Here is a 21,978-nt window from a genome sequence, read left to right as displayed (position 1 = left end):
TCTCCTTTAGGGACTCCATTTGTATTTGCTTGAAGACTCGCTTTTCCAGTGGGACTTGCTCGGCGCCGTGGTTTGCGCTTCCGCCCGTTGGAACATCCTTCCCATCGTCGTCGCTCCGGGCCTCGTCCAACTGACTGCTCATCGGCTTCTTCTTGGTGCCGACGATGGCGCGCAGCTGATTGGAGACCCTCTCGATTTTGACGAAGATGTCGTTAATGGTTCCTTCCATTTTACGGCTATTTTCCCTCAAAGCGGTGACTTTATCTTCCACACTTTTGGCATCCGTGAGGACACACTTCAGCTCGTTTTCCACGCCGTTGATTTTTTTTTTGTACTGACTTATGTCCTTCTCTATGGAGGCAATGTCCTCCTTAATTTGGTTGCACTTTTTGTTTAATTTGTTTTTTTTTTTTAAAAGATCTTTGTACTGCGGGTCGATGCATTTTATGTTATCGCTGAAGGCTTTGTTTGTCTGAATGATCTCGTTCAGCGTCTTCTGGAACTTCTCCACCTGCTGGTCTTCTTTTTCGATATGTGAATCTAGAGTCCCTATCTCCTGCTTCAATTTGGAAATGTCTTCTTCTGTTTTTATTTTGTAGTGAGTGTGTTTGTTGTCTTGAGCGTCGGGTTGGTTGGGCTGATCGGGTCGGCTAGCCTCGTCCTTCTCCCGCTGCTGCTGATCCCGCCTCTGATGCTGCTCCTCCTCCCCGTAGCGGACATTTATAGCGTCCAACTTGAGCTCCAAATTGTTGCACCTACTTTTTTTGTCATGCACTTGCAGATTTAGCTTATGCAATTCGTCGCTCAGATTTTTTACGATGACTTTGAGCGAGTCGACGTGTGCATTAATGTCTTGTTCGTTTAGCTTTTCATTTTGGACATTTTCTTTTTTTTCTCTTTTCAAAAGATTTAAGCTATTTAAATTGTTGGAAAAAATTTCCTTCATTTTGTCTAACTCGATTTTTAGGTTCATTTCGATAAGCATGACATTTTCTTTTTCTTTATTTTGGGCAATGACGGTGTTTTCTAGGGATTTAATTTCAAGCTCCAGTTTTTCTGTATCGTGCAAAATGTTTCCCTTCTCTTCCTTCATGCACATCTGCTGAGTTTTTATATTCTTCAGCTCCACACTGATCCGTTTCATTTCGTTGTTAAGGGTGTTGTATATTTCTTCATACCTGGTGAACTCCTTTTCCAGAGTGTCTATTTTTTTCTGACTTTTTTTTTTTTTTTCAAAGGTGCTAATCCCGGAAGCGACATTAAGTTTCTTCGTTAGTACCTGTGTTTGGAAATCAAAATTGTAGAGAATCTCCTTTTGCCTTTCCAATTCTTGTTCCATCTTTTTTATGTTACTTTTCATTTGCTTAATTTTTATTTGTGTCCCAACCATATCTGCTTCCAAGATGCTGTATTCGTTTTTGCTTTTCTGTAAATTTTCCTGCAATTTAAATTTTTCTTCATCCAGCATTTTTATTTTTCCATTCAGCTTGGTTAGCTTTCCATTCTGTTCCATTAGTATCTGCTCACTTGACTTGATAAGTTGGTTCTTCTCTACGCTGTTTAGTTCCTCCTTGGTGTATTCTCTCCTGGACTCTTCAAATGATTGGACTAGCTTATGTAGTGTCTTTCCCAGCTCGGTTAGGCTAACTTGGAGGTTATTTTTCTCTTCTAGTTTTTCCCTGGCTGTGATTTTTTCGCATTCCAAATCTTTGAGAAGGATATTCCTCTCTTCATGTGCCTTCTTCAGTTCTTCTTGAACTTTTCTCTCTTCTTTCTTCATTCTGTTTAAGTTCGTTTCTTCCCTTTTTAGTTGGTCACTGAGTTGGTGATTCTTTCCCTTCTGCGTTTCGATGTGTTCATTTATCCCCTTACATTTATGCGTCAGTTTTTCTCTTTTCTTTGTATATTTGATGAACTCCTCTTCAAATTTGAAAATCGTCTGATCTCTGTTATTTATAGTATCCACAACACACTTCCACTTGGTTCGAAGTTTTTTTCTTTCTTCTTCCATTTGTTCATTTTCTTTCATCTTTGCTTGTAACTCCATGTGTAGCTGCATATTCTTTGTCTTCATTGTGTTGACTTTTCTTTCCTGTTCTACTCTCTCCAGATTTAGCTTCTCCAATTTGTAGCTCAAATTTTCAATTTCCTTGTCTTGGGACAGGGCGAACTTCTCCACTTCGAATTCTTCCTTTTGGAGCTTCTCAATCTGGAGAGTCCATTCTTTCAGTTCCTTTTCCTTGTCGATTAATTTTTCTTTCATTTCTTCTATGCTGTTATCACACTCTATCAAGTCGTTTTGTGTCTTTATGATCTTTTCATTGTTTTTCTCTCTCTCATATTTTAGCTTCTCATTTTGTTTTCTTAAAAACTGATTCTTCGCTTGGATATTTAGACAAGCTCCACTTTCTTCTTCTTGGGTTTTTTTCTTCTCCTCCACTATTTTCTTTTTTTTTGTCATTGCCTTCTTTTTGCTTTTGATGTGTTTTTCCAATTTGAGGAATCTATTTTTTAAGTTCCATACTGTCTTATTAACTTCTTCCAGCATCTTTTCCTTCTCTTGTATTTCCTGCGACAACGCACTGATCTCGTCATTATAAAAATGCTTATAAATGAGTTTTCCTTCTGAGGTAAACTGCTTTATTTCCTCCGACATGTCCGTGTCACTTTCCATGCCGCTCAGCATTTCGTCCGTCGATATGTCGCTCATGTCCTCTTCCTCTTCCCCCCGCAATGTTTCTGCTTCGTAGGATTCGTCGTATTTGTCGTATTCGTAATATCTGTGGTATTCTGGGCTTTCTCCGAGGATCTGCTTCCCCCCCTCCGAAGTGGATTCTCCATTGGCAGGGGTACTTACCGTTTGGGGGGCGGGATCCCCTTCCACACTCATGTTGCTGGTTTCCCTTTTCGGGATATCCCCAATCGAGGATATTTCCCCCTCCAGGGGGATCTCTCTCGTGGCTGCATATCCATTGTTATCCTCCTTTGCCGAATGGCCCAGTGGATTACCCACCTTCCCTTTCCCCTTTTTCACAACATCGCTGCTTCCTTTTTTCGCTTTCTCCTTTTTCATCATTGTGGATGTTTCGCAAAAGAGGGCATACGAGAAAAAGGGTCTCCCCCCTTGCACTCTCGCACAACAAGGTGACACAAAACGTTGCTTTGAAATGGAACTGGCCTTTCGCTTCGTTTCAACACCTTTGTCTTCCTGGGCTGAAATGCGCTGCGCCGCGTGCGCAAATGCAGATTTTTTTTTTTTTTTTCGCGAAAGAGGTTCCACATATACATTCCGCACAGCAGCATACCGACGCGGAAGATTGCCCCTCCTTGAGGGATAATTTTTTCCCCCCCATTTGCATTCCCCAATTTTGCTACTCCCCTCAGAAAGGTAAGTCCTTTTCCCCATGGGAACAGCCTTCCGCCCCGCTCCCTTCAGAGGTCGCCCTTATGAAAAGAGGCCATACAATCATGTCTACATGTGTACACACATCTATGCACCCACCACACAATTAGACACTTCTACATTGGTGAGCGGAGAAAATGTTCCTTTCCTTCGATGATTTTTTCCTCCTCGTCACCCCCCCCAAGCGCACACATTATACGTGGAAACAATTTTGGTCACACTCTAGTGACGCCAAGACGCCTCTTCCCCCTGTCAAGGAAAACCTTCTCACATACCTCCTCAAGCCACATGTGAAGAATGGGATGTGGGCCATTTCGCCAATTTTGTAAAAGGGGAAAATGAAGAAGACAACAGAGTCCATGTGGCGTGCGTGCAACTTTGGTTGCCCCTATCCCGGCTTCGCCATTCGAAGGAGTTTCCACACTTGGGGGGGGGAAAAAAACAGCACAGCTGGGTGAAGCATCGCGAAGCATGCCACAGCACGACCCAGCCTAACGATCACCATTTCGAACGTCTACACTGTGTTGATCCCCCCAAACGTTCTTAACGAACGAAGAAGCAAATCAACTTTGTAGCTGCCGTCCCGCAAACCAATAGAGGGGGTCAGGATGCAGACGGTAAAGCAGGAGGAAGATATGCACCTTCCCAATTTGCACATTTTTTTTTTTTTTTTCTGATTAATGGATGGGGTAGTTTTTACAAATTGCTTTTTGCTCCCCCCCTTTTTTGTCACTCAACAGGGGAATACATTTCCCATTTAGTATCTTCATTTAGGAAAAAAAGAAAAAAAAAAAGGAAGAACCAAAATGATGTTTGCAAAAAGGTCCAATTTGTCCCCACTTATTCATAACAACTTGCACATTTTAAATTTACCTACGGCGGGAAGAAAAAAAAAATTGCTTTACTGGAAACATCACACATTCCGCCCTTGCACTTCGTGTGCTGTGTGCATTTCTGTTTACACTGATCAGTTCGACAGGAAAACCTTTGCTACTTAAAAAATTTTCATTTTCGCGAATTGTCCCTTCGTATTTCATCCAACTGAGGCTTCATCGCTTAATAACTGGTCCCTTCCGTGACACACACACCTCCTCCCATCGATTGGACAATCAGGAAAAATTTTATTCCACTTTGTTATCCGCTACGTTAGTGTTTCTTTTCCCCGCTGCTTATTCTTCCACTGCGTTGGATTCCCCGCATTGAGAAAATTAAAGACCGCCACACGGGTGAGGGTACACATCTGCATATACACATATGTAAATTTACAGGTCGTATATTTTTTTTTTTTCTATCTTCTTTTATCGGCGTTGCTCCTTTTTTATTTTCCAACGGGTCATCTCAATGCTGCATCCGTGAAGCGTTGTCTTCTCAGCTCGACGCAACACCTGCACCACAGAACCTGTCCTTCCAGTCGAATCTTAAACACTCCTCATTAGTCACCAATTTGGAGGACACCTTTTTTTGTGTGTTTCTTCACCGTGCTGTTATGTTCCCCTTTTTTGTTACGTCATTAAAGTCACTCCGCGCAGTCGCTTCCATTTTAACCTTATGATGAATGGTTGTATTTACTTCCTCCGCTAAAAACGCCTTGTTGCAAGGATTTGTTGGGAAAACATCAGCCCAATTGCCCTCGAGATAGAACACTGTTCCTTCCACCTGCTCATTCTTCGCACGATGAAAAAGCACACAAGCTACGAAACTTGTAGCACCTTAACGAGTACGTCCGAACACGAGGACGCGTCTATATATATGTGTGCGCGTGTGGACTGCCCCATCGGGTGCCCCCTCCCGAAGCTGCGAAATTGCCAAACTGCAAAGCTGCCATATTTCTCATCGCCCCCCCCTTCAGTTGAGTCCTCCGGCTCCCTCACGGAGAACAGCTACTTGATCGAAAAAATTATAAACGATGAAGAGGATCCAGAGGACGACTCCATATACAACAAAGTCTCCTCAAGTCTTATAGGTTTGTCAGGCACTGCTGTCCCATGCCCCCAGGGCGCCCTAGTTGCACGTTCCGCTTTCTTAAAGGGGCCATCTTCCCGCCCCCTTAACGCTCCCCTGACACACACCCCAATTGCAGCTCTGATAAACACTCCACTTGTTGCTCCCCTGATACACACTCCAATCGCTTCTCCCCTGATACACATTCCAATCACTCCTCCCGTGATACACCCCCCAAACCTTTCTCCCCTTCCACCCAGCCATGCTGCAGGGAGTCGAGGTTCTCTGCAACCTCTCCATTTTGTATCTCTTCAAGGACAACTACAAGGTGCACCCGGGTAGGTGCATGCGCATGCCAATTCGTGGGCACATTTCTCTCTACACACCATTTTGTATTATATCCATATGTGTGATGGGACGCCTACACACGTGTGCGATAATCAGCCAATGGTTCACAAATAAAGACCGCGTGCTGATTTGAGGAGACCTTCTGGAGAGACCCCCACATGAGCATAGTGTCTGTTGACAGCGTCCCCTTCCACTTCACCTCACCTTCCACTTCACTCCCACGCAGCAACCCTCAGCGTGATCCTGAGCCTTATAAAGCTCCCCTGGTCTATCAAGCTCCTCTGGGCAATCATCTCGGACAGCTTCCCCATCTGGGGTTTCCGAAGAAAGTACTACCTGTTCGTTGGGTCCATGCTATGCATCCTCTCACTGCTCGCGTTGGGGTCGATAAAACACACGAACATTACCGTGACAGTGGGTCTTCTAATGCTATACTTCTTTGGGAGTTCCCTATGTAACGTCATAGGAGAAGCACAAGTGGTCACTTCTAGCCGAAAGGGCACAGTGAAATGCTCAGCCCAGAATGTGTCCGTCTTCTTTGGATTCAGAAAATTAAGCTTTGCAATAATGTCCTACCTATCTGGGTACCTCCTATCAGTGATGACCAAGCAGCATATATTTCTTATTGGGGCTTTTCTACCTCTCCTTGTATTAGCATCTTCCTTTTTCACGAAGGAAAAAAGGACTTACAAAAAATGTTCTATGAAGGATCAAGTAAAGTGCATCTATGACATGCTGAAAATCCCACACGTTAAAAATTTTCTCATTTTTATCTTCCTCCTCATGTCTATGCCATCATGTGGAAGCACTTTATTTTTTTATATGACGAATGAATTAAATTTCAGTCCTGATTTATTGGGGAAAATGGCTATGTTTCAATCTTTGGCTAGCTTACTAGCCATTCTATCCTATATGTTTCTATTCAGTACAATCGACGTGGCGAAATTGATTCTTTACTCCACAATTATTATAACTCCGCTCTGTTTGCTACCTCTAATTGTTGTAAAGAAGCTGAACCTGTTTCTCTACCTTCCCAACAGTCTATTTATCATTACGGACACTGTCCTGATAGAATTCATTGCGGAGTTTCAAACGATGCCTATTTTAGTCAAATGCTCACGTATTATTCCTAAAGGTTTCGAGTCCACCATTTATTCTCTCTTTTTATCTGCCAACAATTTGGCCGTCATTACTAGTTCCTTCCTTTCATCTTTCCTAACTTATGGGCTTCATATTACTTCTAGAAATTTTAAAAATCTTCCCCTCATGATAATCATTTGCTGCCTCACGAATGTCATCCCCATCCTCTTTTTATACCTTTTCCCCGTTTTCAACGAACCCCCCAAGGATGTACAGAAGACCCCCTGTTTGCCTAATCCCTACGTCACATACCAAACGACACACGCTGTGTCCCCCGATAACTCCGACACGGACGAGGAGACGTGCCTTTCTCGCGATCTCCGGATGGGGACCACCCTCGAGCAGTTCTGACGCGAGGTGAAGAAGTGGCGGTGAAGAGGTTGCGATGTGGACGATGTACTACCCATCGTGGCCTTGCCAAGGAAATCCCACCCAAATCAACGGAAGACCACCCCCCAGTATTTTCCCAGAAAAAAGAAGCGCACTCATTAACCCCAAGTGGAGTTAAAATCAGTTCTATATTTTTTTGTGACCATGTGTTGATGGTCCTCCTGTGCATATCACTCTTTTTTTAGTGAAACTTTGAGGACACACTTCGTTGCAAGATGTGTGTGCTAATGTGGGTGGACCTACTATAGGTGGGGTGCCTCGGCGATAGCATCCTATCGCACGTAAACACCCGTCTCTTTTTTGTGGGTAGTTCAAAGGGGAGAGAGAAGCCCCCCATTTGGTTACCCCTTTGCTGCGAATCCCGTGGGCGCTACATTCTCCCAACCGTTCGAAAAGCCTGTTCTTTTATTTTATTTTATTTTTTTTAGATCAAAAATTTGGGTTGCTATTCATTGCACGTTCATTTTTTTTCTTTTTCTTTTTTTTTTTCCTTTGTGGGGGTACTGGTACCACTATCACCCCTTTAAGATAAACCAGAGACATTATTTTGTTTCCATTTCGATAATGAAACAACCCGGCACCTGAGGTGGCCTGTTTCCGGAGAGTCGGTCAAATGGAAGGACGCCTTGAGGTCAGTTTATTTACATGAGATGTAAAGCGACCGCAGTGTGTGCAATTTGACTACGGCTAAATGGCACCCGAATTTTTCCCAAAAAAGGAGAAGTCATTTTTGCTTAAAAACTTTTCCCCCCTTTAATGGGCACATTTGGCCCCCTTTATTTGATTTATTTTTCCCCTTTTTATTTTCACCCTTTCTTCGAAGACACCAAAAGGATTTCACGTCGTAAATAAAAATGTACTACTATTTCATGAAAAAAAGAAAAAAATAAAAGACAATTTCGTTTGCCCCTAAATGGGGAAAATACAAAAACTGTTGTGTCTTTAAGTGGGGCTGGAAAGCTATACACAAGGGGGGTCACTTCTTATGACTTTTTTTTTTTTTTTATCCCCACGATGCAATTAAAAGGAATAAGTGAGAAAAAAGAAGCGCTTGTCATTCTTCTCATTTTTAAAAATGGCTAAACCTTACCAATTTGCGTTGCATATTTTTCACGCTAAGCCATCTGGGTCAAATTGCAACTCTTTTGCGCTCCTCTTTGTACATTCCTCAAGCGTTGTGTAACAGCATTGTGAAACACCCCTTTTGGCGAAAAACACAAACAGACAGGGAAGGAAAAAAAAGATCGTCATCCTTCAAACTGCGAATTGGTAAATGGCAGAAAGATTAAAATTGACCAAGGCTGCTCGAAGAGAAAGTTCACCTTTCGTAGAGCGTCATATTTGTATATGTTCACATGGCAATTCCGGTTTCTCTCTCCTATGTATGTATTTTTTTTTTTAACACGTTTTTTGCTGTATCCCATCCAAGTTTTAAAAGCTACCTGAAAAGGTTCATAATTCCGTTCGTCACTTTCACAAAAATGAAAACTTCACAAAAAGGAAAACTTCACAAAAAGGAAAACTGCGCAAAATTGAAAACTCGCAAAACTAACCAGCCAAACGAAGCATAAGCGCTTCTTCCCCGTTCCAAGTGCCAAAAAAGTACCTCCACAGCTCAAAAAAAAAAAAAAAAAAAGATAAAAGATAATATCTTAGCTAAATATGAAATACAAGCGAATTACGAATATTTTCACAAAAGAGGAGTTCATCCGGAATTGATTTTTGTCCTCCCCCTTTTGTGAAAACCAAATAACTGCTTTTACAATGGAGCATTGTGAACAGTCGAATGAGGAAGGCGACACGCCTGAGGAGCATGAAGGTATGTACATGTACCTGTTGTGGTTAGACGTTGACACTTTTTTTTTCTTTTACAACATATGGCTTGTTCGTGCGGTCAACAGTTCTATTTTTAGAACGGAAGATTCTACGTAACATACGTTTTACACGCCATCCTTCAAACCATCCTTATTGCCCCTAAAACAACATAGCATTTTATGCGTCTAATTATTTCTCACCCCCACGCAGTCGTGCGCGCGTTCAAAAGGCACTACTTTGAAGACAAGGATGAGATGCACATAGCGGCCATGAAGGCCATAGCCCAGTAAGACCGAAAAGTGACCGAGAAGGAAAAAAAACGAAAAATGAAAAGGAGAAAATAATGAAACACGCGGAGGGGAAAAAAAAAATTGGCAAAGCGCCAAAAAAAAAGCACAAAAGCCGATCACTTAGCTTCCCACAACCACATTAACACCGCGCTGAGGGAACTACGATGCAAGCGCGTAACCGTTAACACGAGAAGTGGAAACAGGAATGGGGAGCAAATTACACACAGACAACACGACGAGAGTCACAAACCCAAATGGGAACCTGATCGCGTATAAAAAAAAGGAAATGCAAAAATAATGCACTCCAAAAAAATGCAATAAATAGGCCATGTGGTAGATAGCACATTTTGCTCCTGCTCGAGTAGCGCGCGTATCTTTTTAGCCACAACACGCGCCTGTATACATGCGTACCTATATGAAGGACTATTTGTGAACCCTCCCTTCCACGCACACACATCGCAGAGTCCTACAGAGCAACATGACAAAGACCAACTTCGAATTCTTGGTTAACTTAAATGACGCTAATGGAAAACTAAAAAGTTTCGTAAAAAAGGAAAAAACACAAAGGGAGATTTTATCTATGCCCCACTCGAAAAGGATGACCATATACCCCATTCTGTCTTCCAGCGACATCTACCTACACTTTGCGGTGAAAAAGTACACCCACAATGAAAATGTAAGAACGTTCGGCGCGCGTTGGGAGGCATACACACGTGCGTTTGCGTCCGAGTCTGTGTCTGCCATTGTGTCTGCTGCTGTGTCTCATGCTGTGTCTTCTGCTGTGTGCAGCCCTGTATATGCTGCTTTATATGCATAAGGAATCTTTTGAGAGAGCTCGTCTGAAGCGGCACATCTGGGGAACTCCCCCGATTGATCATTTAATACCCCCGCGTGGGCACACGCCTATGTGTCTACCTATGTGTATACCTAAGTGTGTACCTATCCTGCATGCCCGTCAGCGCCTACATTCCTTTTCCCGCCATCTTCCCCCCGAAAGAACTTCCCCAACCTGAAGAACCTCATCTCCAGCAGCGCCCAGGAATTCTCAGAAAACGTTAAACAGAGTTTAAGGGCCATAGGGAATAGCAGCAATATCATGTTCACCAATAAAAAGACGATCATCCTAACGTACAGCAACTCCGAATGCGTAAAAAGCTTGCTACTCAATGTTGTAAAGAATCAAATGAAGCACGTGAGTGTGTATTTTACCTGCACAGAACATATCTGTAATGACTACTTAAAGAAGGACAAAAAATTCGACGATAAGTTTGTTGAAGATCTGCAGAGGGAGCATATTCAAGTAACCAAAATTAACCTTGACGATGTTAAGGATGTATTAAGCACAATCGATTTTGTGGTCATAGGAACAGAACTCGTAATCGACAATGGAGGAATTATTAACAAGAAAGGTATTAGACAGCTAGCCCAATTGTGTTCATCAAATAAAAAAGAATTTTATGTCACTTGTGAAGCGTATAAATTTTTAAAAATTGAAAAAATAAGAAATTCTGCCCAGGAATTTTACTCGTATTGTACGGAAAATACAGCTAGCGAAGGTAGAAATTTGTATGAATTTCTTCCTCACCATTTTATTACTCTTTTTTATACGGACATTGGAATTTTCCCTCCATCTGCAATTTCGTACGAACTGAACAAATTGTACATCAACGATGTTTACTGAGGTTTGGCGTGCTCTTTTGAAATAGACGAGATTGCCCAGTGTTGCTTACGTCTATCACACCGAATTGGATGTTTTACATATATACGCTGGGGCGCTTCATACGTGTGCCCCTTTTTTGGGAGGAATTACACTCTCCGCTATTTGTCCTACGTGGCATATTGAATCACTTTTTGTTTGATTTTCGTTCCCGAGTTTTACGTCCACCCTTTTTGCTCGCACCGAAGTAGTCTTTTTAGCGATCATTACGGGGATGGAACCTTTTTTATGTATTTTTTCATTTCTCCTTTTTTTAATTTGTTTCCCATTAGTGCTTGCCACATTTCCCCTTTTTCTTCAAAAAAAAAATTAATTTTTACAAAAGTGTCTTCCCAGTTTGTTTTTCCCCTCCTTTTTCACTCACAACACATTGTGCGTATCGTTATGGCGAATTGATGCTCCATTCGACATGCATTTAAGGGAGAAGAGACTTGGCCCCTTAAAATAGCCTGTTGCGACGTTTTATGCATCTGCGTGGAATTCAATGCAATACATAGCAATTTCTGCACTGCAGTGGGTTTTACCCCACACAATGTGGCGTTACCATGTTGTGCTATTATTTTTTTTTTTTCTTTTTTTTTTGGCCAAATGTGTGCATTATTTTACTTCCCTGTTGTGCTACATATATGGGGGCGCATCTTTCTTGCTTCGTCCGGATTGAAGCTTAATTTGGGGGGAGGTACACACACAGACCCTCGTGGTCGGCGGTCCTCTTTTACGACAACTTTAATGCCTTTCCCTGCGCTTGTTTCCGATATTTCCCTTTCGCCTCCCCATGGTGCGCTGAAAAATGTGCGAAAAGTTCACAAAATGGGAGCGCCCTCCACACCTCTCCGAAGGGTGCAGGTGTGCTTCTCCATTTTTAAGGAGGCGCAACACTCCCACCTTGCAGTGCTACTTCTTCATTCCATGCGCAATTAGCCAAAAAAAAAAAAAATCCAGCCAAATAGTACGAACAAGTCGGTAAAGAAAAAAAAACATGCATAAAATGGAACTGCCTAAATATACATATACGATAGCATCCCCTTTCTTTTCAAAAGGGAACATATTTGTTCTATTTCCATTTTTTCCGCGCAGAGCTGCCATGATTTGCAAAGGAGCAAGTATGTAGCTTCTTCTTTTTAACGCTCTTCTCCCCGCTTCGTTACCCTTTACCCATTCGCCCCTTTTCAATAATATGAGCTTCACCCACTCACAAATTAAGCTGCACAATGGAATATTAAAGAGAAGCTCTCAAAATATATTTTTTTGTAGCAACTTTTTCAAAAGAGGGAAACATGACTGCGCCATAACTTATGGGCATAATCGCACATGCGAGAAAGCAGCAAAAGGTGTGAGTGCTGCTACGAGGTGGGCGTATTTTGTCCATGTTAGAAATTTTATTCACCTACCGAACATCGTCGCTAGCTGTGATGGAGCCAATCCAAAGGGATACAGCCAATGGGACACAGGAGACAAATCGGTCGCCTCCTCCCCGCCGGATAGGGAAAAAACATGCGGAAGTGAAGATACGGGGAAAGAAAAAAACCTCGAATGGGTCAAAAGCAACAAAAATGAAGAGACACTGGGGGATGACCCCCCAGGGGAAGTTACAAACGATGAAATCATCCCCTACACCCATTTCATCATAGAAAAATGCAAAGCTAATATGCAGCAGGATGTAGACAACTATGAATCTTCCTGGTATGTCGAACTCGTTTACGAATTACTAAATTACACAAAAATTATGTTCGATTGTTCTTGGATGACTTCGATCGTAGCGACGACGTCATTCATGAGGATGATTATTTTACCATTAACAGTATCGGCAGAACGAGACAGAAGAAAACAAAAAATATTAAACCCACTAATAAAGGAATTAACAAATAAATTAAAAAGTAATGCACAAGATGGAAATATAAAAATGGCACTTGAATTTAAAAAAAAAATCCTCAACATTAGAAATACTCATGGGATATCTTTAATCCCAAAATCCATTATCCTGATGGCATTTTTTCAAACCCCTTTATTCTTTATATTTTATTTCTCTATGAAAAAAATGGCATCCTATCCTGAAGTGTTTAAAGAATTTACTTTTGAATCTCCCCTATGGTTAGACAGTCTTTCTTTACCTGACCCGTATTTTATACTACCTCTGCTGTCCTCCCTCCTGCTATTATCAAATAATGAATTAACAGCATTGATTGACAAAGCACTAAGCAATAGCAAGTCTAGTTCGCTCTCCGGAGATGAGAGCGAATTTCAAAAAAAAATGAAACAAGTGTCAAAGCTAGCCATGAGACTATTTTATATATCATCTTTATTTTTTTTTAAATCCATGCCATCGGGGTTACTCATTTATTTGATCACGAACACCTTTTTTCAATTACTTACGACCCAAATTTGTAAGATAAAAGTTATTGAGAGGTTTCTGGATCTGCCTCCGTTATACTCCAGGGGGCTGTCCTTTCAAGCCGACGCGGGAGGGAAGAATCAATGGGATTCGAGGCGCAAAAAGGGCATTCACATGGACGACTTTGTAAAGGGTAAGTTCACCTAAGGAGTGGCACTCACACCCCTGGCAGGAGAAAGACGTGGCGAGAAAATACCCAACATTTTATAGGAATAGGGAAGATATGCATGCGCACCCACCTTCACTAAAGAGCTGTGGTGCCCGGTGTATTTTTGCCCCCCCCACAGATGTTGCCTAAGCATCACTTGTGTGCTAAGTGGGTATCTCTTCACATTGACCCTGCCACCTCCTCCTTTTGAAGCTCGTGAATTGTTTCATTTTGACATTTATTTTTCATTTTTTTTTCTATTTTTTATCTGACTTTTTTTTTTGTTTAAACATAGAATGCTTTTCTTCTTAAAAGCTCATCGATACCTTTTAAGGGATTTTTTTCTTTTAAAAATAGCCTTAATTCATTCTGAGTAGAAACTGCACTGCTAGAAGGGACATTCCACCGGTCGATCGGATGGCACGGGAAAAACAATACGAAAATAAAAATACATGTGAGTAACGTTGGGGAATATAGGTAGGGACACACCTACGCACGTACACAAAGACGTGTATGAATGAATCCTAGACGGGACGGAACTACAATTGCAATTTTTTTTCTTTAAATCCCAATGAAAGGGAAAAAATGGAAAGTATCTCCTCATTGCGTAGTACACATTGGAGCTGCTTAACTAGGGATTTCTTTAATTTCTCGATTTTCTTGAATTGTTTTTTTTTTCTTTTTTTTTTCAAAAAGGGGAAAATAAAAATGTGCGGCTAAGACGCAGGGGCACTGTATAACACACATTCGAGATTCTCGCCCGCTAGGGAAAAAGTGGGAAAACGAATGGGAGATTCGATTTGACGGATTGTTTAACGGAGGGGTTGCCTCTGCTTTGCTTTACCTCACGATCCCATCGCGCTCGCTTCACTTTTCCCTTCATGCAATTATTTTGTTCCTCCCTTCTACTCACTCTTGCTCCCTTCCTGTATCTCCCCACACTTTGAAAAAAAAAAGAAAAAACTTTCACTTTTTTTTTTTTCTTTTTCATTGTATGCACAGAATTAACATCATCTTTCCCTTTTCGATCGAATTCGCCTTTGGATTTTTATTTCCCTACCTTTTTCTTAATTTGCCTTTTTCTGCCCGTTTTTTACCGTTTCCCTGTCGGCCCTATCTGCTGGTCTGTTCCTAGGAACTGAAGTTTTTTTTTCCTTTCTCTTGTATCCGCATATATGTTCCCAATTTTTATTTCTCTCCCGTTTCCAATTGGGCCTTAACTCGTCACTTTTGGCCTCAAGAGGAACAGAAGGAAACATCTCCTTGTAACGCGTCCATGGTGTTTTGCATGTATGGGGAAGCGCTGACTTTTTTTTCTGCCCCTTTTTCTTTGTCCTTTTTGTTCTTTTTTTTCTTTCTTCTTTGCCTTTTTTGCTTTTTTTGTTATTTGTTCTTTTTCTTTTTTTTTCCCCCGCTCCACTTTCTCTTGCCTCCTTTTCCCTTGAAATCGGAAAAGTGAATCCATAAAAGAGACGCCGTTCATTCTTACATGTTGAATTGATTCTTCTTACATGCGCATTTTTTGACAACCCTAGGCGGAACAACTTTTCCAACTGGGATCCCCCGCTGTATTTCTGCCGTGGTCACGATATAATGGTTACACAACCTCTGTATGCGCATAGAAAAATTCAAAGTCGATCCCTTTAACGTTACCGCAGCTGAGGGGTACATCGCGTGAATATACAGATTTGGCTTGTCCATCTCCCCCGCGTCTACGTTGCAACCTCACCGCAACCTCACCGTAACTTCCCCCACCCATGCCGCATTCCTGCGTACCAAATTATCCAAAAAATTCGAAGCATGTTTAAGTCAAGTTAAAAATGAAAAAAGTCGAAAGCTCAACTTGTGAGTCGCTGGAAAATCCCACCGAACAGGAAAGTCACTCCTACGATGCCAATAGGACAAACAATTTCCTGGAAAAGGAGGGAAGGAGCAAAATACCCCATGATGAGGATGGGGTGAACGCAGGGAGGAATGACACTAGTAGACATAAGTCTGAAGGGGGTGAAACGACCAGCTCCAATAATCCTGATAGTAACAATGGGCCCAAGGATAGTACCAGCGCGGACGTGGAAGATAAAATAATTAGGAAATATCTGAGCAAGCGGATGAGTGACATAGGCTTAAACCCCATGAGAGGGAGTGAGGGTGGCGGAGAAAGTGCAGAGGAGAGGGAAAAACAAAAGGGAGACGGACATGGGAACAGAAGCAGGGGTAGAAGTTTGGGGGAAAGTCTGGACGAAGGCGGAGAGAGACAGTCCCCAAAACGTCCATTCGAATCGCTTCGAGAGCACGTCACCATCATGAGCGACAGAAGCAGCGAGGGGGACGACGTTCCACTGCTGAAAACGCTGAACATTGATCACACAAAAGTGCGCGTCAAAATGGGAGACACGACGGGAACAAGTGGCGGGGACGCTGTCGCCAAAATTGGTGGCGCAATTCTAAAGCAGCGCCAGACACACGAAGGGGCAGAGAAAGTAAAAAATATTAAACGTTCCCGCATCAATGGGGACATGAAAAGTTCAAACAAAAACAAGGACGCCGATCCTGAGTCAGATGCAAGTAGCGATGACGAATATTTAATCAACCTTATTAGAAGCAACGCTGGTAGTGACGAGTTCCAAAGCAGTAAAAGCCAGCAGACTTCAAAAAAAGACGCTGCGCGCCGTTTAAATGAAAAGGTCACCAGAAAGACAAGAATCAGTGATGGCGAAGGGGAAGGAAGTGACTCTTCAGCAGACGACGACAGCACATCCAGCTGCGATTCGGAAGAACCCATCCTTGTAAAAAGTAAACTAAAAAATCAAACGAATTCGCCCCAAAGGGCGCTAGGCAGTAGTACTAATAGTCACGGCGGGCTGGTGCAGACAATCTCCAGCACTGGTGACAGTGGCAGGGCTCAGAATAACGGCGTACATAACAATGAGACCAAGCAGCTGATAGGGAAAGGTAAAGGCAGCGCAAATGTAGTAATAGTTAAAAGTAGTACAACGACAAAGAAAAAGAATGCGCCTTCGAAAGAGAAGGTATCTTCAAATGTTCATGCATCGTCTAAAACGCATACATCGTCTAAAACGCACGCTGCCCCAAACGGGAAGGGAAGCGCTCTGAAAAAAAAAAAATCAAAAAAAGATAAAGGCAAAAAAAAAAAAAAAAGCACCAAAGCTGCGAAGAAAACGGGCACCAAGGAGGGGCGACAAAAGGGCGTAGTCGCGAAAAGGATAAAGAAAGGCAACAAACGGAGTGACCGCGCCAAAAGGAGAGACCACGTCACCCGCAAATATAAACAAAAACTAAAACGCAGGCACAGTAGTGACGACCTCGAAAACAGCCTGAGTCAAAGCAACGACATCGAAACAGATTCCATTGTTATAGGCACGTTTGACCCGCACAATCGGACCCCAAAGGAAAAGCTCGTCGCACAGCTACTCATTCGCTGGTGGTATGTCCTACCGAACTGGCCAACGCCTGACTTCAATTATGAGCCAGAGTTAACCAAAAGGAAGCTGAGGTTAGTCCCCCTGGAAGAGTACGAAGATGAAGAAGACATTAACAAAGAAGGATTTAGAAAGGTATATGAAATCTCTGCCTTCCCGGGGGTGTTTCGAGACGCAACTGGAAAGGCATATGACTTAAGAGACAAAGAATCGTGTCCATGTTACAACAATTTTATAAAAAAAACAGAATTAGAGTTGCTAGAGTTAATATGCCAAGCTATAAAGAACCAAATGGAATCTTTAAAAAAATCTGTGTACAATGAAAGTGGCACAGAGAGGACTCTCGAAAGGCAGCTGAAAGAGGCAGAGGTGAAACTCAATAGAATTACAAAAAAAAAGGCAACAAAAACAAAATCGGGGGAGGAACTCGAGGAGGTCCCCGAGGAGACACTCGAGGAGACATCCGAGGTAGGGGGTGGTACATAGTGCTTTGTTGAGGAGTCCTGCCAAGGGGGGAAGCGAGCGGAAAACTCTATCCTTTCTTCGCAGAGCCGAAGCGAGCACACCTCTTCGATGTCCCCCTTGCCCGATATGTACTGCTTCCCACATCTGCCGTTCCTCATTTGAAGACAAAATTTACGACTCTGTTCGGAATATACACAACATTGACGAGTCGTTTTCCCCTTTTCTTCTCTTTTTCGATTCGATCCGTTATCCTATTTGTGGCCTCACGAATGATGCTTTGTGACCGTTTCGACGGTTCGTCATCTGTGGGGCGTTCCGAATGCCGACAACTCTCTAAACTTTGCAACTCCCCCAAACCGCTTCCCGACGTAACCTCCATGAAGGTTACGTGGCGGTTATTCAGCCGGATGGAGATCCTTCCCACCCGTGGCGCCTCCAACCGGAACAAGGATGGCCAGCGTGCGAAGTACATGAGGCTAGAATTGCAGAAGTAACAAATATGCTTTCTATCCGGTTTGTATTTCTTCAAGTAGAAAAACCAGAATTCCTCGCAGATGTGAGGACAGAAGGGGAACAGCAACTTAACAAGGATCAGAAAGATCTTCAACGGGATGTAGTCCCACTTTTTAATTTCGTTAAAGAACATCATGAAGAAGGAGACAGCTGTGTTCAGCTTCATGCTCTTTAAACATCCAGTTATTTTGTTAATGTAAAAATTTGCCCTTTCTTTCTTGCCCCGTTCAATTTCATGTCCCTTTTTTTTTACAATCACGTCTGATAGCTCTTTGCATGAGTGGTCTTGACTCCATAGCAAGTTCATATTACGTTTTATTGCTCCTTTTTTCTTTCCGGGGTAGAATTCTCTTTCATCGTCGCTCCCTCCACTTTTAATCATCTCAAATTGGAGAATCATCTGCTTGTTTCGTTTTTTTTTCCTGCACTTGGTGCAAATTATATGGTCGCTTGTACTGTCGCGGGGAGATTCCACAAAATTATCGCCACCTTTGTGGGGAACTCTTCCTAAGTCAATCTGCGTAGTGGCGCTACACTCTCCTTGTCTCTTGTTCCCCCCCAAGGGACGGACTTTTACATCCTTCACAAACAGGGTGTACAAATTGGTTAAGAATTTAAAGGTCCCTTTTATTCCTTTGAGGTCCCATCTCTTGTTCTGATCTATAGGTCCTAAGAATAGGATGTACAGTCGGAGACAATCGGACCCATACTTTTTCACGATATCGTTCGGGTTGACTGTGTTTCCTTTAGACTTGGACATCTTCTCATAGTTGGCTTTTACTTCCACGTGGGGGGCGTCCTTCAAATAATATTTTCCCTCTCTTTGCATTACCAGCTCCTCTGGAATTTGATACTTTCTATACTTCCCATCTGTGCTTGGTACCATTCCTCGCAACGCCGTTTCAGTGGCACAATTTGGCCTTTCAGATACGAACGGATGATCGGATAAGGGCTGTTCGCTACTGCCACCCGTGAGGGCATCTTCCCCAGGGGTACTCTTCGTGCTGCTTTCCTGGAAAGAGCCCTCCCCCTGAAGTGTCCCCCCATCCTGCTCGGTATTATTCCCGTCTGCCTCTTCCCCCCTCACCGCGGCATAACTAACCAACTTCCCGCCCAACGTCGTGTAGGCAAAGAACGAAGTGGCGCTCAATAGGAGGCCCTGGTTGAAGAGCTTCTGGAAGGGCTCCTTATGGCTAACCAGCTTAAGGTCATACAGAAATTTGTGAAAGAACCTGGCGTAGAGAAGATGCAACACAGCATGCTCACTTCCCCCGACGTATAGATCCACAGGCATCCACAAATCTACCATCTCTTTGTTAAAAATGCGATTTGTATTCTTTGAGTCCAAGTATCTTAAGTAATACCAGCTGGAACCTGCCCACTGGGGCATGATGTCACATTCTCTCTTATAGAGGGTGTTTTCTCTCCTTTGGAAAACCCACTTTTTAAATCTGGACAAAACGGAGGGAGATCCTTCATTGTGTGTATTCGAACCCAATTCGTATATTCTTTTGTGGAACTTTGGTAAATGCACAGGGATGTCGTCTATGTAGATCTCACTAAGGGGCGAATTGGACACCTTTCTAATCTCCACATTTGGGTATCTCTTCAGTTGGTTGTTTACATCGGGTGTGTTGTCTCCCTCGGGGGGAGACTCCTTCCCATTTGGCTGTCCCCTCTGTTCTTTGCTTTTCACTGGGAAGAGAAAAGGAAAGGGCTCGCCCCAGTACCTCTGCCTCGAAAATAACCAATCCTTCACATTGTACACAACGTACCTTTTGCTATACTTGGATGAGGACAACAACGTGTGAAGGAAGTCTTCCCCTTTTGAAGCTTCTTCCACTTGCTCTCTGCTCCCCCTTTTAACGAATAGCAAATGCCCATTGTTCTCTAATATATAGGTACAAACGTATATAGGGATGTACTTCCCTATTATGGGAATATAAATAACAGAGCCTGTGAAGAGGATCCGTTCATTCGTTAACCTCTCCGTGTCGTTCTGCCTAACTGCTGTGTTCACGAAGGTTAGTAAAGATTCGTTCCTATTCACTATCTGATCGATGTTCGGGTGATTGACACTGACTAATAATTTGTCCCCTTGGAAGATGGCCTCCTTTTCGTTTAGAAATATGTTCACGTAGGAATCGCCTTCATTATCTTTGCTATCCTTGTCGAACGTGAGCATATGTTTTTTCTCCCTCCTGTTTGGCGGCAACCCCACTGTATGTTCCCTTGGCTTGATCCCCCTTAGCGCATTTTGCACAGCGTCCTCGTCGTGGAGGAGGCGTTCCATTTTCTTGTCGCCCGCTGGAATGGGGTACTTTTCCGCCCCGGATCGAACAAACGAATCGAAGAAGTCGTAAGTAGCCCCTTCCCCATGGTATAAATAATTAAAAAGGAGAGTCATCCCATCATTGGCGTAAATGCTATCGTAAAGAACATGTGAAGGGAAACAATCCGAAGGAGTGCAAAAGAGGTCCCCAGTTGTCCACTCACCGATAGGGATAACTCTAGCCTTTAGGATGATGCCTGTTTTCTTTCCTACCCAGTTAATTTGCATTTGTTTGATCTTCTCCGGCCAATCGATGTCCTTCAGATCTTCAATGAGTCTCGTGGCGTACGTCGTGATCCTAAGATACCACTGCAGCAGCTTCCTTTTTGTTACTTTTAATCCTTTCACGTTTGCTTCATTCTTCATCTCGTCATTTGAGATTACACACTTAATTTCGTTAGACCAATTAACATAAGACGTTTTTTTATAACCCAGGCCTCTTAAATACATTTGAATGACGATCCATTGTGTCCACTTGTAAAATCTTTCATCCGATGTGTTAATTTCGTGTCCCCAGTTGAAGAGGAAGCCCATCTTCAGTAGCTGCTTTTTAAAATTGACTATATTCCTTTGGATGATTTTTCTGGGGTCCACTTTCAGCTTCATGGACATCCTATCGCAGGGCAGTCCGAAGCTATCCCATCCGATGGGGTGGAAGACGCAGTGGTTTGTCATTCGCTTGAACTTCGCCAGAACATCCGTTATGGTGAAGCACAAGATGTGCCCCATGTGCAGGCCCTGCGCCGACGGGTAGGGGAACATGTCCAGGATGTAGAACTTCCGCCTGGCGAGTTTCCCCCGCTGATCCCATTCATATCTGCCCCTATCATAGCTTCCATCGCGTGTCTCACCTTCCCTGTTTCCATCGCCTCCCTCAAATTTGCTGCTTCCCCGAGAACGCCTGTTGAAACGCGCGAAGTCCCTATCCAGAAGCCGCTTCGAATTCCACACGACTTGCCACTTACGCTCGATCGCCCGAAAATTGTACGCCCCCAGCTTGGTGTCGCGCCTCCCCCTCCCCGAATCGCATCCACTCGGCTGCAGGAAGGAAAATACCCAGTCACCACGTGCACTTCTAACCGGGCAACCGCCACATGCACTTCTAATCTGGCAACGGCCACTCCTACTTCTAACCCCACAACCGACGCTTACACTCCTCACTGCAAACACATGGTGAGTTGTTTCACAGACGAACATGTAACACGAGAAAAGGGTGAGTGCCCAGCTGAATGGCATACCACGGGCATGATAGATACCGCTGTCCTAACGAAAGGTACGTAATTGTCGAGTAAACGGCTATGTGAGGGAGGCGTGCCCGCTAACAACGGAAATAATGGCAATAAATAAAGCGATATGCAAGAAGAATGGTAAGCCTCTCCCCTGGCCACCATGCGCAGATGGGCTAAAAGAAGCAAATGGCTATAATGAATGGAAGAACCGAAGTACCTCTTTTTTTTTTTCTTTTCTTTTCTCTTCTCATCAGTGTAGTACTGCATAATGGTGTAAACTAACCGAAATGGAACGGCAGAACATTTATTACCATTTTCTTATCTATAAAAGAAAAAAGAAAAAAAATTATCCCGTCATGTTCTCACCAGTTGGAAGGTTACCCGTTTGGTAAAATGCTTGCCAAATGATATATGT

At 43.1% G+C, this 21,978-nt stretch overlaps 6 protein-coding genes across 6 annotated transcripts; 4 read left to right on the top strand and 2 right to left on the bottom strand.

The window, feature by feature from the left end:
* Positions 1-14: 14 nt before the first annotated feature.
* C922_02697 (hypothetical protein) lies at positions 15-3,076 on the bottom strand (the record flags this gene model as incomplete). Its single annotated transcript, XM_008818296.1, has 1 exon — positions 15-3,076. A coding segment is annotated over one exon (3,060 nt), but the record flags the coding sequence as incomplete, so codon positions are not given.
* Positions 3,077-5,077: 2,001 nt separating this feature from the next.
* On the top strand, positions 5,078-7,183 carry C922_02696 (hypothetical protein; the record flags this gene model as incomplete). The annotated part of the gene is made up of 4 exons (XM_008818295.1): positions 5,078-5,120; positions 5,253-5,366; positions 5,605-5,682; positions 5,919-7,183. The coding sequence occupies 4 exons, from the start codon at positions 5,078-5,080 to the stop codon at positions 7,181-7,183; spliced, it is 1,500 nt and encodes a 499-aa protein (XP_008816517.1).
* Positions 7,184-9,805: 2,622 nt separating this feature from the next.
* C922_02695 (translation initiation factor eIF-2B subunit alpha) lies at positions 9,806-11,008 on the top strand (the record flags this gene model as incomplete). The annotated part of the gene is made up of 2 exons (XM_008818294.1): positions 9,806-10,003; positions 10,325-11,008. 2 exons carry the CDS (start codon positions 9,806-9,808, stop codon positions 11,006-11,008), a joined length of 882 nt encoding a protein of 293 aa, XP_008816516.1.
* A 1,213-nt stretch (positions 11,009-12,221) lies between these two features.
* Positions 12,222-13,583, top strand: C922_02694 (preprotein translocase subunit YidC; the record flags this gene model as incomplete). The annotated part of the gene is made up of 1 exon (XM_008818293.1): positions 12,222-13,583. The coding sequence occupies one exon, from the start codon at positions 12,222-12,224 to the stop codon at positions 13,581-13,583; it is 1,362 nt and encodes a 453-aa protein (XP_008816515.1).
* A 1,821-nt stretch (positions 13,584-15,404) lies between these two features.
* On the top strand, positions 15,405-17,510 carry C922_02693 (hypothetical protein; the record flags this gene model as incomplete). Its single annotated transcript, XM_008818292.1, has 1 exon — positions 15,405-17,510. The coding sequence occupies one exon, from the start codon at positions 15,405-15,407 to the stop codon at positions 17,508-17,510; it is 2,106 nt and encodes a 701-aa protein (XP_008816514.1).
* Positions 17,511-17,643: 133 nt separating this feature from the next.
* On the bottom strand, positions 17,644-21,531 carry C922_02692 (leucyl-tRNA synthetase; the record flags this gene model as incomplete). The annotated part of the gene is made up of 1 exon (XM_008818291.1): positions 17,644-21,531. The coding sequence occupies one exon, from the start codon at positions 21,529-21,531 to the stop codon at positions 17,644-17,646; it is 3,888 nt and encodes a 1,295-aa protein (XP_008816513.1).
* Between the last annotated feature and the right edge of the window lie 447 nt (positions 21,532-21,978).

The sequence above is a fragment of the Plasmodium inui genome, assembly GCF_000524495.1.
Source record: "Plasmodium inui San Antonio 1 unplaced genomic scaffold supercont1.9, whole genome shotgun sequence".
NCBI lineage: Eukaryota > Apicomplexa > Aconoidasida > Haemosporida > Plasmodiidae > Plasmodium > Plasmodium inui.
Note: the sequence above shows the minus strand (reverse complement) of the source record. Positions and strands in the feature narration are given on the sequence as shown.